Source organism: Stenella coeruleoalba (genome assembly GCF_951394435.1).
Source record: "Stenella coeruleoalba genome assembly, chromosome: 6".
NCBI lineage: Eukaryota > Metazoa > Chordata > Mammalia > Artiodactyla > Delphinidae > Stenella > Stenella coeruleoalba.
In genome coordinates, this window is record NC_137151.1 from 1,436,317 (window position 1) to 1,453,966 (window position 17,650).

Consider the following 17,650-nt stretch of genomic DNA (forward strand, 5'->3'; position numbering starts at 1 on the left):
TACTTTAAAAACAACTGTCATATGCCATTGTATGAACCATCATTTAACTACTTGCATGTTGATAGAGGTATTTAAAACCGTCTTAATCATGCCCTGAAAATTCTTGTTTCCGTAACTTGGAGCACATATGGGACGTTCCTTTAGGCTGTGCTACTAGACATAGGGCTGCTGGGTGAAAGGGTGCGCACATTAACACTGCTCATGTGTGCTGACGTCTTCCTCCAGGGGGCGTGGTGTGAGAGTGGTGGTGGTTCACATACCCTTTGCAGTACTGGGTGTCTAGGGTCTTTTAAATGATAGACAGTATCCTAGTTTTTTAATTTGGATTTGCTTGGTTACTGGTGAGGTTGAACATCTTTGTGATGAATATATATATATATTTTTCTTGCGGTACGCGGGCCTCTCACTGTTGTGGCCTCTCCCGTTGCGGAGCACAGGCTCCGGACGTGCAGGCTCAGAGGCCATGGCTCACGGGCCCAGCCGCTCCGCGGCATGTGGGATCTTCCCGGACCGGGGCACGAACCCGTGTCCCCTGCATCGGCAGGCGGACTCTCAACCACAGCGCCACCAGGGAAGCCCTGTAATGAGTATTTTTATTGCATGTCATCTTTGAGACCTTGTTTCTTCATATCTTGTCTATTCTTTCTCTTCTGGGTTGTTTATCTTCACAATTTGTGATAGTTCTTTATTAAACTGCCTATTAATCCTTCAAGAATTTTTTTGCGGAATTTCACCCTAATATTTGTTGTTTTCTGGTGCTCATTTCTTTTACTTCTTTAGTCCATCTGAAATTTGTTTTCATGTAAGTGCTTTCATATTCTTTTGTAAAAGAACCTGTTATTTGTGGCATGGAGTTTCATAGTTCAAAGTACATAGTTATTAAAATTATAAATAAGAAGGAAGTTGTGTTTTTCCTTAGCAGGTTAATTCTGCTTGTGTGGTGAGTCTATTTTTTTTAATTAATTAATTTTTGGCTACGTTGGGTCTTCGTTGCTGCGCGCAGGCTTTCTCTGGTTGCGGTGAGCGGGGCTACTTCTCCTTGCAGTGTGCGGGCTTCTCATTGTGGTGGCTTCTTTTGTTGTGGAGCACGGGCTCGAGGCGCGTGGGCTTCAGTAGTTGTGGCACATGGGCTCAGTAGTTGTGGCTCATGGGCTCTAGAGAGCAGGCTCAGTAGTTGTGGCGCACGGGCTTAGTTGCTCCCCAGGGCTTGAACCCGTGTCCCCTGCGTTGGCAGGTGGATTCTTAACCACTGCGCCACCAGGGAAGTTCAGTGAGTCTATTTTTAAGGTGTAGGGTGTGGTGAAAGAAAACTTGTTTTATAATTCATGTACTTCCTAGGAACCATAAAGTTGTATTTCACTTTGAACTTTTTTTCCCTTAGAGAAAACTTTTTTGTTATGGAAAAATTCAGCATATACAGAAGTAGTCAGAAGAATATAATTAGCCTTCATGTACCCAGCAGCCTCAACAGTTGTTGGCCAGTTAGTTATCTGGCCAATTTGTGTCCTCTCTCTTCCCGCTTAACTGCCTTCCTTGTATTATTTTGAGGCGAATACTAGACATCACATCATTCTTCTATAAATTTTTCAGGATGTATTTTTAAAAGATAAAGACTTTCTTTTTAAAACGTATCTTTAAAACCACTGTTTTATCCAAAAGAAAGTTGGCAGTACTTCCTTGATTATCATAAACCATCCAGTTAGTGTTCAGATGTGTGTGTGTGTAGTTGTGTCCTTAGGAAGTTCCGATGACAGCTATCATGGTTTTGCCAGTTTATCTGATTACATAGGAGTATGTGTACTTGTAAAATGAGGCTGTAATTCTCAATTGATAGCTACTGAATTTTTTTAAAATACGTTATTTATTTTAACACTTCAGCTTTTATTTTTATCATGTTTACAAATGCATCTATCTAGTTTACAGCATCGGCTGGTTATGCTAGACTTCTTATAAATTACATGTATAATAACAAATGCGTGACTTGAGAAAATATTTTAGTTTGAAATAATTTTAGATTTATGCTGAAGTTACAGTAGTACAGAGTTCCCATATACTTTTCACCTAGCTTCCCTCAAGGATAACATCTGACAACCTAAAAGAATTTTTAGTTGAATTAGGATCTAAAAGTAGGCCCACACATGGTGATTTTTTGATATGTTTCAAGTCTCTTTGAATCTGCAATTTCCTTTGCCACTCTTTTTTTTTTACCCCTTTGCAATTTATTTCTTGAATATGCTGAATTAAGTTTTAAGAAACAAATTCATCGTGTGTGATTTATGTCAGACAAACGGTGTACACCGTATGTCTGACATAAATTTATGATTTATGTTGTATCTTCATTCAGCATCTTTTTAGCTGTGATCTTTGATAATTTCTTTCTTATCTGTATAATGTGAGTTTTGCATGAATAGTCCTATGATGTAGTAGAAAGACCAAGATTTGGAGTCAGAAAATCAGAATTTGAGCCCCTGTCTTCAGTATTTACTAAATAATGGACTTGGTCAGTGGTTTAATTTCTGTGACCCTTAGTTTGCTTATCAAAATAAGACAATATTATTTGGGGAGTTTTTCTGAGTACCCAGTAAGATTATTTACTGAACGTTTGTTGTACCTGATGATGAAATGTGCTGGGTGGCTACCTGTTCAAAGTAGGAATTGTGTCCTCAAGGAGCTTACAGTAGGGACCTCCCTGGTGGTCCAGTGAATAAGGCCCCACGCTCCCAACGCAGGGGGCTTGGGTTTGATCTCTGGTTGGGGAACTGGATCCCCGTGTGCATGCTGCAGCTAAGACCCGGCACAGCTAAGTAAGTAAATAAATAATAAAAATAAATAAATGAATAAGTAAGTAAATTTTTAAAAAATTTTAAAAAAGGAGCTTACAATAAAGGAGATGGACATGTAAATGAATAATTAAAATCTGATTAGTGAGGCAGCAAAACATTTTCAAGGTTCAGTGAAAGTGTGATGATGGGAGTGACTGACTCTTTAGATGTCAGAATATTCCTCAGGGGAGGGTTAGGGGGAGTTAACAGGAGTTAGGAGGGGTTCTCTGACATAGGGCGTTAGAAGTCTGCGGTGACAAGTGCGACCTTTGACAGGCCGCTGAAATGAGACTGACCAGCAAGGTGCAAAGGGAGCAATGCCTGAAAAGAAACCTGGGGAGAAGGAGACTGGGGCCACACGTTACGTATGAGGGCTTTGTAAACTGAAAAGCTATCTGAAATTTTATAGTAATTTATAAATTACTATTAAATTTATAGAAATTTCATAGTAAAATTACAAAAATAATCATCTATTTCAAATATAAGTTTTTATCAAATATTTTATTACAGATTTTAAATTGCTACTTAATAATAGCTAATCTGGTCAGAGAAGAAATGGAACTTCTTAGGATGGTTGTTATTATCAAAGGGCACCTTAGCGTATGGCATTGTCTCCTAATGTTTGTAGGGGTATTTGGCTGTTGTACATATAAATTACTGGTCCAAAAGACCTGTTGAACTTCATAAATGTTTGCCCTTCTCTTACCAGATTAGCTCCTTACAAAAAAGTCCAGAAAGTTAGCAGTGCTGTGAGCCGTAGCCCTATTTTAGGTTAAGGTCTTTAAAAACTCAACTGAAGTAGCCAGTATTAATAATATTTTTTTCAAACTTACTTGACCAGATGCTCTTTTGATAACGCATCTCCTAGTGTCCACAGAACTTTACTAAATTACACCGTTTGTCTGACAGCCAATTGCGGGAGACCTCTGACACTTTTTCCTGTCTTTTGCAGTGACAAAATGCTGAGCTTCTTCCGCAGAACGCTCGGCCGCCGGTCGATGCGCAGACAGGCCGAGAGGGACCGGCTCCGCGAGGCCCAGCGTGCAGCCATGCACATCCCTGCGGCCGGGGACGCGAGGGCCGTCATCACCTGCCGAGTGTCCCTCCTGGACGGGACCGACGTCAGTGTGGACTTGCCGGTACAGTTTGCTGACTTGCACGTTCGTGCTGAGGTCATGTGCTTCTCTGGAGCTGCGGGGAGGGGCGGGGGATCAGGTCACTTGGGCAGGTGGGAGCCACGCCTGCCACACAGGTGCATGGATCAGGTGGCCTTCGATAGCTGGAGCGCTGGGACTTCTCTGGAATTAGTGGCACTTAACTGGAACTTTCAGATGTTAGGGCAGTTGCTGGTGTGAGTCGTCTGTGTGTGTGTTTGTGTGTTCTCCATGGTGGCAGTATGCCGTGTACTTCGCGGGGCTTTCTCACAGTCCTTGTTGAGCAGTTATTAAAGCAGTGAGAATCTTTGGGGACGATAATGATACTTACGTGGATACTGTAAGACGTTTAGTTCTCTGTATTTTTTTGTAGTTTTCAAAACACTCCTCACTTTCCTCAAAACAAATACTTCTTGCCCACTTCGGTGTGCTTGTAGACGTTTTAATGGAATGAAGTGAGGAAAAGGACTTTGTTCATACCCCTCAGCTCTGGCTGCCCATCTCTTTGTTCCCAAAGTAGTTTGCAGGGTAGGTTTTCCATACACTGTAATTTCAAGATTGGATGTTGTAATTATATTCACATTTTGGGGAGATTTTTTTTGCAGTTATGAATAATCACAACTCACAGTGTGAAACAATCCAATATATCTGAAAGGAGTTAACTTATTCCTTGCAGGTCTCTTTTTTTGAGGGGAGGGGAGGTAGCTCTATGGGGGCTGTGGAGCTTCTTTCTGAGCTGTTTGCTAATACCAAATCTCTTTCTCATGTCTTTGCCCTGTATTAAAAGGTTTACGTGACTAAGCTGTAAAATGTGCAATTTGAGGTGTCATTGAATGTTCCACAGTGTCTTCCCTCCCTGCAGACTCTTCTTAGTGCACACTCATTCACCCAAAATGCAATTAAAGACCCCATAGCGCGAAGCGGTAGCCTGGGTGCTGCAGTGGTGCATGGTCGGATGAGCCGTGGACGGCCTTAGACTCGCAGAGAGATGAAGGGACTGGGTAGTTTGTTTAAACGAATATTCTGATTAACTGACTAATTTAAAATGTACTAGGTATGTACATTTTACGTTTTTAAAATAATAGAATATGATAAAATGAAGACACGGGATATCTTGAAGTGTTTTGAAGTCATCTTTTTGAGTATTTATTATATTTGTACATTAGACTGGGCATTTTCAGGGATTTTGACTTTGAAAGACTTTAATGCATTTAAATTTTCTTCCTGTAAGGGCTTCTTGAGGGTTTGATGTTCCAATATGTGCTCCTTTGTGAGGGTAGTTTTCATGTTCATTTATTTGATAAGTATCTCAAGAGTTCTGTGTACTGTTCCACTGAAATATGCTTAGGTATGTGGTGAAAAGCTTGAGATTGCTGTGTAGGAGAGTAGAAGGAAGTTTCTTATTACCTAATGTTGGAAGTATGAAGTCTCGAGGGTGTTGATGGAGAAGCTGACACCAGGAAAGTAGAATAAATGGCTAGTGACTGGTTTAGAATGCTTCCCCTTGCTTGGTGTGCTCAGTGAGGGCATGTGTGATACTCCATCAGGCCAGAAACGTTAGCTCGCCTTGCACGCACACGGCTGCAGTGAAAAAGCCAGGAGTTTTACATTTGTCTCTGTGCAGCCAGAGCAGTTGCCTTTTCAGCTCCGCAGGGGAAATCCTCGAGTTAATAAGCTAACTCTGGATGCTTGCGTGGATATAAAATGGGCATTGCCCTCCCAGCTAAACTGCCTTACTAAAGAAAATGGCCAGAAGAATAGTAATTTCTGGGAAGAAAAGTTTTTCTCTCTTCCTTTAATTTTTTAATACAAACTTATTTATTTATTTATTTATTTTTGGCTGCATTGGGTCTTCGTTGCCGCACATGGGCTTTCTCTAGTTGCAGCAAGCGAGGGCTACTCTTTGTTGCAGTGCACGGGCTTCTCATTGTGGTGGCTTCTCTTGTTGCAGAGCATGGGCTCTAGGCACGTGGGCTCAGTAGTTGTGGCTCACGGGCTCTAAAGCACAGGCTCAGTAGTTGTGGTGCACGGTCTTAGTTGCTCCGCGGCATGTGGGATTTTCCTGGACCAGGGCTCGAACCCGTGTCCCCTGCATCGGCAGGCGGGCTCTCAGCCACTGCACCACCAGGGAAGCCCCAGGTTTTCCCTTTTTTTGATTTAGCTTCTCAGCCAGTCTAGTATGACTCTGAAAGAAGATTTAGAGTTGACGTTAGAAATTGAATGAAGCACATACTTATTTCCCATTGGGCTTAGCGTCAGTATTGATTGTGGCAAGCAGCCTGGAACTCAGATGATGGTCCAGGCAATATGCAAGGGATTATCTGTAGTTAAGTAGAGAAATCTAGATCTATATACTTCAAATTAATATACATTTAGTAGTAATGGTCATTTTCTTTCTTCTGTTCTCCTTTCCTCTCAAGATTGGGGGAGGAATTTAAATACCCTCTACTTCCTTTTTTTTAAGGAATTAACGTAGTGAGAGTGCCTTTCAGTAAAGGATAAGAGCAAGGCATCAGGTAGAAATTTCTAATTATCTGGTTTTTAAACTTTCTCTTTGGAAATGCCATAGTAACTCCTTCGATTTATGAGCTTAGTATTGTTTAGTAAATAGCCTGTCTTGTAAAACTCTGTGTCTCCTAAGTTTTAAATTAATGGGAAGTATTTGATTAACCATTAGATAATAATTTTTATGTATCTACTTTGCTGATACAGATGCTGAAATCTTTAAATTATATAGACCATTGTATCTTAAAATAACTGAAAAAACATCCTGTGTTCACGAATTGTAAGACTTAACATTGTTGAGATGGCAGTATACCCAAAACTGATTTACAGATTCAACATAATCCCCACCAGAATGTCAGCTGATTTATTTGTGGAAATTGACAAGCTGATTTTCAAATTCATATGGAATTGCAAGGGATCCAGAATAGCCAAAACAATATTTGAAAAAGAACAAAGTCGTAGGACTCACATTTCCCAGTTTTAAGACTTAACTGTAAAGCAGTAGTAATCTAGATGGTGTGCTTTGCTGGCGCAAGGACCAATGGAACAGAATAGAGAACCCAGAAATAAACCCACACATCTACGGTCAGTTGATTTTTGACAGGGTGCCAGAGCCATTCGATGAGGGAAAGAATGGTCTTTTCAACAAGTGGTGCTAGAACTGAGTAGCCACATGCAAAAGAATGAAGTTGGACCTTTAACTCCTAAATATACAAAAATTAACTCAAAATGGATCAAAGTCCTAAACATAAAACTATAATACTCTTAGAAGAAAATGCAGGGGTAAATCTTCATGACCTTGGATTTGATACCAGTTTCTTGGATATGACACCAAAAACATGAACAACAAAAGAATAAATAAATTGGACTTAATCAAAATTATAACCTTTGTGCCTCAAAGGACACCATCAAGAGAGTGAAAAGACTCTCACAGAATGAGAGGAAGTATTTGAAAATTATATATCTGATAAGTAACTAGAACATGTGAAAAATTGTTAGAACCCAATAATAAAAAGACAAATAACCCAATTTAAAAATGGGCAAAGGGGCTTCCCTGGTGGCGCAGTGGTTGAGAGTCCGCCTGCCGATGCAGGGGACATGGGTTCGTGCCCCGGTCCAGGAAGATGCAGCAGAGTGGCTGGGCCCGTGAGCCATGGCCGCTGAGCCTGCGCGTCCGGAGTCAGTGCTCCGCAACGGGAGAGGCCACAACAGTGAGAGGCCCGCGTGCTGCAAAAAAAAAAAAAAAAAAAAAAAATGGGCAAAGGATCTGAATAGACATTCCTCCAAATAGGATATGCAAATGACCAAGAAGCAGATGAAATGCTTGACATCATTAGTTGTCAGAGAAATGCAAAATAAAAACATGAGATACTACTTCACACCAACTAGGAAGGCTAAAATAAAAATGCCAGGTAAATACCAAGTGTCGGTGAGCATGTGGAGAAATCTGAACTCTTACATGTTTTAGCAGGAGTGTTAAGGTGGTCCAGCTGCTGCTCTGGAGAACAGTCTGGCAGTTCCTCAAATGATTGAACATAGTTACCATGTGATCTGGCAGTTCCACTTCTAGGTGTATGCTGAAGAGAATTGGAAACACGTTTACACAAAAACTTGTACACAGGTGTCCGTAGCAGCATCATTCTGAATAGCCAGAAGGTAGAAGCAGCCCAGACAGGTAAGTGCCAGCAGATGAATGGATAAACAAAATGTGTTATATCTGTATAATGGAATACTATCAGTACTTGACCATAAAGGAAATGGTACTGATACATGCTACATGGATGAACTTTGAAAACATTATGCTAGGTGAAAGAAGCCAGTCACAAAAGACCATATATTATGTGATTCCATTCGCATGAAAGTCTAGAATACAGAAATCCGAAGGGGGAAAAAAAAGGACATTGGGGGTTGCTTAGGGCAGATGGGTGGGGACCGAGGGGATGGTGTGAAGGGTGGTTGGGGCCAGTAGCTGAAGGATGTGAGGTATCTTTTTTAGGCGATGAAGATTTTCTAAAATTAATTGTGGGGATGGTTGTATATATCTGTGAATACACCTTTGAATTATATACTTTTAATGGGTGAGTGGTGTGGTGTGTGATTTATATCTCAGAGCTGTTTAAGAATGCATGGATTTTTGTATACTTGTGTTTTATTCCACTTAAAGTTTTTTTAGTCGTTAAGAAAGATGATAAAAACGACATATAGCTTTGATTTAAAGGTGATATGCTTGATTCATTACAGGGAAAAAAAGTAAGAGACTACAGTAATAAAGGCACAAGATGATGGGGCTGCACAATAATTGTGGCTGTGAGTTTGCAGTGGAAGAAATGCTTTGTACATGGATATGGGGGTGGAGAATGTAGATTAGAAATGAGTAAAATATAATTCTCGCTCTGGTGTAGAGGCTAATGTTGGTTGTGTGGAAGGTCAGGAGAGGGTAGTCGGCTGTCATGCGGAGAAGGGGTAAAGGGATGAGGTGGGGAAAAGAGCTTCAGTGGGATGTGTTTGGGAGCCATATTTCAGAAGGTTTAAAGGAATTATTAGGGACAGTCTTATATTTTTTGGGTCTCTTATAGTCCCTTGTACCCAGTGGTTGCTTAATAAATATTGTTTAGTTGTCTGAGGGAGTGCATGAAGGGAAAACGGGGGATTGACACGCGAGATTTGGCAAGGAAGAAAGAAAATAGCACGGCAGCTAGAGCATGGCTGGATAGGGGAGATCTGAGTTTGTCGAAGTGGTTTTACATACACAGGTGGAAATGATAGGAACGTTCTAGGAGGAATGCCATCTTATGCTGAGAAAGATAGAAGACTAATGGGAAGATGCTCTCTTGATGGTCTTAATTTTCCGCCAAAGAGGTTATGAAGTGAGGACTGTGTCTGAATGAGGTGGTGACCTAGAGGAATTTGTTAGGAAAGAAAAGAATATAAATAGCAAGTACTAGTCTAGATTTAACTGACAAATGAAACTGTAGTTTGCCAGAGCTGTGTGGATCTGTTTCATTTTTTGTTTTCTGCTTGGTTCGTATTCAGTAGCTGCAAGATGAGAGGGTGTATGAAAATGAATAGGACGTTGACCCTTGGATCAGGGATTTCACATCCCTATTCTACACACTGTGGCCACACTGGACCTTGTTACTCTTTGCCCAGACATGGCAGACTATTTTACAACTCTGCCTATGCATAGGGTTTATACTAACTGGAATTATAGGTACAAAGTAGCCAGGAAGGAGGATTCAGGGTCTGGCTTTTTGGAAGGTAACATAGATGTACTCATTCTTGAAGTCAGAGTTCATTGGAGACCTAAAGGACGTTCTGAGCAGAAAGAACTGCATTCTGCTAAGGCTCAGAGGTATGACTTACTAGGGAAATTGTAAGCAGGTGAAAATGCTGGAGTGACAGGAGATAAGGCTGTAAGAGTGAGCAAGGAACAGTAGGAAAGACTCTTTATGCCCTGGAATTCGCACTTTAATCTGTAGAGGAAGAGGAATAATTTTTTAAGGATGAGAGTGACATTCTGTTTTGCAGTTTTAGGAGTAATTACATTGGCAGCTTCTGCCACTTTGTCTTCTAACTCTTTCCTGCCTCGAGTCTGTCTCTGTCCTCAACCCCACCATAGACTGTCAAGACTTCATATCTTTCTTCATTTTGTTTTTACCTAAGGTGGCAGAGTTGTATCAGCCCTTCCAGGCCCAATTTCAGATATAAATTCCTCTGAAGCCTTTACTAGTTTTAAGCAGACTTAACTCACCCTCATTTCCTTAGCATTTTGTCGATACTGCAAGGATAGCACTCATATTTATGGTGTTTAAACTAGTTGTGTATGATTTTATTCTTAGTAAGAACCTTGTGATTGCTTGAGGACAAGAAGTATGCACATATTCATCTGTGTACCTCTAGCAGCTAATGCGTAACAGGTGTCTGTCCAGTAATTGTTGAAGAGAATTGAATGGTATATTATGTCAAAAATGTTATTTCCTGTCAATTATTAAGTACGCAATGAAATGAAAAACCCTTAAGAGAGTATGGAATGGGAAAAAAACAAAAACACTAATTCAAAAAGACACGTGCACCCCAGTGTTCATAGCAGCACAATTTACAATAGCCAAGACATGGAAGCAACCCAAGTGTCCATCAACAGATGAATGAATAAAGAGAATGTGGTACATATATACAATGGAATGCCACTCAGCCCTAAAGAGGATGAAATTTTGCCTTTTGCAACAACACAGATGGACTTGAAGGGTGTTATGCTAAGGGAAATAAGTCAGAAACAGACAAATACTGTATGATAATCACTTATATGTGGAATCTAAAAAATAAAACAAATTAGTGAATACAACAAAAAAGAAGCAGACTCACAGATATAAAGAACAAACTAGTGGTTACCAGTGGGGAGAGGGAAAAAGAGAGGGGCAAGTTAGGGGGAGGGGATTAAGAGGTACAAGTGACTGTATAAAATGAATAAGCTACAAGGATATATTGTACAGCACAGGGAATACAGCCAACATTTTATAATAAGTATAGAGTATAACCTTTAAAACTTGTGAATCACTATATTGTATACCTGTAACATATAATATTGTACATCAACTATACTTCAATAAAAAATTTTTTTGAGACAATATGTTTTTTAAATTAATTTATTTAATTTTGGCTGCATCAGGTCTTCAGTGCTGCGTGTGGGCTTCTCATTGCGGTGGCTTCTCTTGTAGCGGAGCATGGGTTCTAGGCACGCGGGCTTCAGTAGTTGTGGCGTGTGGGCTCAGTAGTTGTGGCTTGCAGGCTCTAGGGTGCAGGCTCAGTAGTTGTGGCGCACGGGCTTAGTTGCTCTACGGCATGTGGGCTCTTCCGGAATCAAGGGTTGAACCCATGTCCCCTGCATTGGCAGGTGGATTCTTAACCACTGCATCACCAGGGAAGTCCGTAGAGACAATATTAAAAACAAGAAAAAAGAAACGTAATGGGATAGAGCCAACTGATTTAGGAACCATTTCCAGGGTTGATAGTAACAGATTGGTATTTTTAAAAATTAATGATTGAGTCAGGTGTTCACCCACCCAGAATAATATTATCAAGATCACATTTTGCAGTTCGTCAGTGATGCATTTTATTTCTGGGTTAGAATCTGAAATTTTTATGAGATCAACATACTGCAGTTAACTTATTTACTTCTTGTCTGAGACTTATTTTCATGAAACAGTATAGTTCTTTTTCATGCTGACTGGACTCCAGATGAAAGTTTTTAAAATATTCATGCTATCCCTGAATTTCAAATAAAGATGTTTTGGGAGATTCTCATTTTGAGATGTCAGATTTCTGTTAGATTGAGCATTATTAACATCAGGAACCTGCAAATACCTTGTGTTCACTATCGGTTGGCCTATAATTAGCCTCTATTAAGGAGTCAATACATACCCTTGAAAAGACTTTTATTCTGAGGAGGCAGCTACCCAGCTGGCAGAAGCCCATTTTCTCTTTTCTCAAAACACAACTCCCATGTTTCAAGAAGCTGGCAGATGATGCTTTGGCAGAATAAAGATGCGGATGAGAGCATGTGGGATCTTTCCAGGCCAGGGATCAAACCCGAGTCCCCTGCATTGGCAGGCAGATTCTCAAGCACTGTACCACCAGGGAAGCGCTTTTTTTTGATGTGGACCTTTGTTTTTTTTTTTTTTTTTTTTTGGGTCTTTATTGAATTTGTTACGAATTTGCCTCGGCCCTGAGGCATGTAGGATCTTAGCTCCCTGACCAGGGATCAAACCTGCACCCCCTGCATTGGAAGGCAAAGTCTTATCCACTGGATCGCCAGGGAAGTCCCTTAAAATTTCTTTACCTAAATTCCCTACCCCTCTTCCATCAAACTCTCAGGGAGTGATACATTATAATGAAAGGAATGTATCTAGTATTCCTTTCCCTTTCCCTTTGGAATGGGAGTGAATCACAGACCTGAAAAGTTGTTTGTTGAATGGGAAGTGATTGACTATGGTTTTCTGATTCTTGGGCCTCTCCTCTAGGACTCATCTACACCCCCACTAATTTCTCAGAGCTAAATGGAGCTGATACAGACTAGGGTTGAGCTCTTTCTGTTGTTACACATAATCCAGAGAAGCTTATTCATCCTAATGAATATAGCAAAATGAGGAGACAAATTTAAAATAAAGGACAAATTAGTGAGTGGGAAGATCATATTTAGGAACTCTTTTCATAGGAGGAAAGAAAGTACAAAATAGGAAGCATAAGAGAAAAGTTAAGAAATGGAAGTTAAGTCTCTATTCCCCTAAGATTAGGAGCAAGACAAGGATGCCTGCTTTCAGCACTTTGATTCAACATAGTATTGGAAGTTCTAGCCAGAGCAGTTAGGCAGAAAAAAGAAATGATAGGCATCCAGATTCTAAGGGAAGAAGTAAAATTACTTCTGTTCAAGATGACTTGATCTTATAAGTAGGAAACCCTAAAGATTCCACAGTAAAACTATTAGAGCTAATAAAAGAATTCAGAAACATTGCAGGATACAAGATCAACCAACAAGAATCAAGTGCACATCTGTACACTAGTAGTGAGCAATCCAAAAATGAAATTAAGACAATAATTCCTTTACTATAGCATCAAGGAGAATAAACTACTTAGGAATAAGTTTAACCAAGGAGGCAAAAAACATGTACACTGAAAACTACAAAACATTACTGAAATGAAAGAATATCTAAAGAAAAGATAGCCCACGTTCATGGATTGAAAGGTTAATATTGTTAAGAGGACAGTACTACCCAAAGTGATCTGTAGATTCAGTGCACTCCATATCAAAATTCCAAGACCATTTTTTGCACACATAGCATAGGACAGATCATCCTAAAATTCATATGGAATCTCATGGGACTCCAAATAGTCAGAACAGTCTTGAAAAAGAAGGAAAAAGTTGAGTTTGCATGTCCTGATTTGAAAACTTATTACCAAGCTATAGTAATCAAAACAGTATGGTTCTGGCATACAGACAGACCTGCAGACCAATGGAACAGAATGGCAAGTCTAGAAATAGACCTTCAAATACATGGTCAAATGATCTTCTGCAGAGGTGCTAACACCATTCAATGAGGGAAGAGTCTTTTCAACAAACGATGCTGGGAAAATTGAATATCCACACGCGAAAGAATGAAGTTGGATTGTTATGTTACACCATATACAAACATTAACTCAAAACGGATCAAAGACGACTGTGGTATTGTGATTTATAATAAACATATATTTGATCCTTGTCCTGTTTCTGGCACAGAGCCCCTAAAGCCCTTGGAATTTTCTAAGTCAGGAGAGCCCTAAAAGTGTTTTTGTTATGTTAACGAAGCCCACTGATAGGGGTTGGTTGACTGGGGGGACTCACCATGTGATTAGGAGGTTGGAAGCTGGCACCCCCGGCCCCACCCCAGCTGGGAGGGAAGAGGGGCCAGAGATTGAGTTCAGTCCCCAGTGGCCAGTGATTTAATCGGTCATGCCTATTTAATGAGGCCTCTGTAAAGATCCAGAAGGACAAGTTTGGAGAACTTCTGGGTTGGTGAACCAGAACACTTCCACGTGCTGGGTCCCAAACTCCACTGGGACAGAAGCTCTTGTGTTTGGGACCTCACCCTGTGTATCTCCTCATCTGGCTGATAATTTGTATCTGCTGATAATCCTTTGTAATAAACTGTTAATCTAGTGAGTAAACTGATTTCCTGAGTTCTGTGAACTGTTCTAGCAAGTTAATTGAAGCCAGGGAGGGGGTCATGAGAAGCCGGTAGCCAGTAGCAATCTGGACCTGCGATTGGCATCGGAAGTGGGAGCAGTCTTGTGGGACTGAGCTCTTAACTGGTGGAGTCTGATGCTCTCTCCAGGGAGATAGGGTGAGAATTGAGTTTGTCTGACACGCAGTCAGTCTCGTTGGAGAACTGAGTTAATTGCTTGGTTGTGAGGAAGACGCGGACACATCAGAGTGGGTGTAGAATCAGAATGACAAAATTTTAAGTGTGAGAGCTAAAACTATGAAACTCTTAGAAGAAAACATAGGGGAAGATCTTCATAACATTAGATCTGGCAATGTTTTTTTGGATATGACAATAAAATGTAGGCAGCACAAGAAAAAATAAATAAGTTGGACTTCATCAAAATTAAAAATTTTTGTGCATTAAAGGACACTCACTATCAAGAGAGTAAAAAGACAACCCACAGAATGGGAGAAAATATTTGCAAATTGTGTATCTGATAATGGATTAATATAGAGAATATATAAAGAACTTCTACAACTCAACAACAAAAAAGCAAGTCAAATCAAAAATAGGAAAAGGACTTGAATAAATATTTCTCCGAAAAAGATACGCAAATGGCCAGTGAGTACATGAAAGTATGTTTAACATCAGTAGGCATTAGGGAAATGCAAATCAAAACCACATGAGATACCCTTTTACACCCATTAGATTGGCTGTTACCAACACAAAAAAAGAAAATCCAGAAAATAACAAGTGTTGGTGAGGATGTGGAAAAAGTGGAACCCTGTACATTGCTGGTGGGAATGTAAAATGGTGCAGGTACTACAGAAAACTGTTCGGCAGCATCTCAAAAAGTTAAACATGGAATTACAGTATTCTACTCCTAAGTATGTACCCAAAAGAATGGAGAGCAGGGACTCAGATACTTGTAAACCACTGTTCACAGCAGTATTATTCACAGTAGCCAACAGGGGGAAACAACCCAGTGCTCATCAACAGATGAGTCAGTAAACAAAATGGCCCGCAGTTGTCCCTCGGGGTCTGTGGGGGGTTGGTTCCAGAACCTGCTGCAGATACCAGAATCCAAGGATACGGAACCTGCCGTATGGAGGGCCGACTGTATACGTACCGTGGAATATTATTCAGCTTTAAAAAGGAATGAGGGACTTCCCTGGCGGTCCAGTGGTTAAGACTCTGAGCTTCCACTGCAGGGGGCACAGGTTTGATCCCTAAGATCTCACACATGCTGCACAGTGCGGCGGGGGTGGGGGGGGTGGGGGAGGGAAGCTGAAATTGACATCACACTTTTCAGTGACAACATAGACTGTAGGAGGACGATAGAGTAATATATTTTGAGTGATAGAGTAATGTATTTTGAGTAATAGAGTATTGACAGAAAGTAACTTTGAACCTTGAATTTTATATCCAGCCAACTGTCATTCAAGTATAAGAGCATGATTAAAATATTCTCAAACATAGAAAGTCCCACATGGGAAACATTTCTTGAGGAAAAACTCAAATGAAGAGAGAAATCTAGCAGATGCTGCTAGGTATGTGTAATGTACATGTGCAAGACATGTAAAGAATGATTGAATACCAAGGTAAAGTTGTTGTCTTAAAAAAAATTAGCCATGACCAAAGAAAAGAAAAATAGAGGAAGTATATCCATAAAACCTGATGAGGATTGGGTGGAGGGGAGGCTGGGGGCATGAGGCCCTGGTAAAGTTCTGTCTTCATAAAGGGGTGAGAGTTTACCAAATAGAAAGGATGTAGAAAGTGCAGAAAAAGCGGTGGACAAGTCGAAATAATCAAGTTGTCAGTTAAAAGGCAGAAATTGATGATTTAATTAAAAAAATCTACGTTTTTTTATGGGAAATATTCTAAATAATTTAAAACTACGGGGAGGGGCATGGATACAACATACATGAAAATTGAGGATCTCAACAGTGCTTTTACTTAAAAGGTTATATTTATGGATAGTTACCATATTAGAAATTAAAACAGAAAAATTAGGGACTTCCCTGGTGGTCCAGTGGTTAAGACTTCGCGCTTCCATTGCAGGGGGCGCGGGTTTGATCCCTGGTCAGGGGACTGAGATCCCACATGCTTCAGGGTGTGGCCCCCCCAAAAACCCTGAAAAATTAAAGAAAAACTTTACTGGTTAATTTAAAAATAGCAATAATATACCCCTTATAGGTTAACAGAAGTAACATTTTCATGAAAAATAACTCTTACTAAACAACAAAAGAATGTAGTGAGAAGAGTAGCATTATTTTATGCACTTTTGCCAGTCTCTTTAATGCTTGATTTAATAGACCAGTACTTAGATTCTCTCATCTGCTCCTGCATTCAGTCTGTTGCAGTATGTTGTTTTGATTGAGGGTACGTGAGGAGAATCCTGGGACCGTGTGGATCTTTCATCTGGGGATCCCTCAGGGGCCCTGAGAGCACACTCTGCGACCTGCTTTTTCTGCGCAGGCTTCTTTGTTATCACCCTGACTCCCTCCAGTTTGGTGTCTCCTGAGTTTATCAGTAGTTTTCTTGCTGTCCATTTTCCCTCCCACCTTCCATTTCTGCTTTTGCTATTTCCTACCCTGCATTCTTTCCGGTTTAAGACCGATCTTCAAGCCTTCACTGATGATTCTACTGTCAGTGACTCTCTCTTCTCTGGCAGATATAGTTAGTTCCACATGGTTTGTGCTTAAGTGTTCTAAGATTTCTTGTTTTCTCTTTCCAGTTATTATAAAGCTCCTTTAAAGTAGGGACCCTAAAAATTGACAAGCAAGAGTTTCTTCTTACACACAGTGTTAGGTACACAGTAATATTTGTTGGTTGATAGGAAGTGACACCATCCAGCGAAGCACATAATAGATCACAAATTCTCTTTTGGCCTTAAATGGTTTATTGGAAAACCGTGGTATCTTGCCCATAACTGGCTACATAGTAATACTTGGTGTTGCAACTATTTTTTTTTTTAAGAGATCTTGTGTAATTAAAATCATCTTCAGTCCAGACTTGTTGATCTTATGAGTCACTTACTGATTTATTTTCTTGCCATTTCAGAAAAAAGCCAAAGGACAAGAGCTGTTTGATCAGATTATGTACCACTTGGACCTTATTGAAAGCGACTATTTTGGACTGAGATTTATGGATTCGGCACAAGTAGCCGTGAGTATCTGTTTTTTGGAGGCTCTAAAACGGGGACAGAAATGAAAGTTGTCAGGTGATGTGCTAAGTGCTACAAGGCTATACACATGCTCAGTGTCTTCTTTTTTCCTGCGCTTTTCTCATTATGGCCTGAGGCTTTGACCCCTTGCTTAAGAATGACCTGAAGTGCTTGTTTTAAAAAAAGAGAGTTCTGGCCCTAAGCCAAATTGCTGGAGCATGATCTTTGCAGATGAGACTTGGAGATCTCAGCTGGTGGGTTGGTCTC

General features: G+C 40.4%; 1 protein-coding gene across 1 annotated transcript in view; it reads left to right on the forward strand.

Moving 5' to 3' along the window:
- EPB41L5 (erythrocyte membrane protein band 4.1 like 5) overlaps positions 1–17,650 on the forward strand; it is a 68,394-nt gene that overhangs the window by 1,960 nt on the left and 48,784 nt on the right. Inside the window, 2 exon segments of the mRNA XM_079923493.1 lie at positions 3,775–3,961; positions 17,281–17,385. Coding sequence (XP_079779619.1) covers positions 3,782–3,961; positions 17,281–17,385 — 285 coding nt within the window. The 5' untranslated portion in view covers positions 3,775–3,781.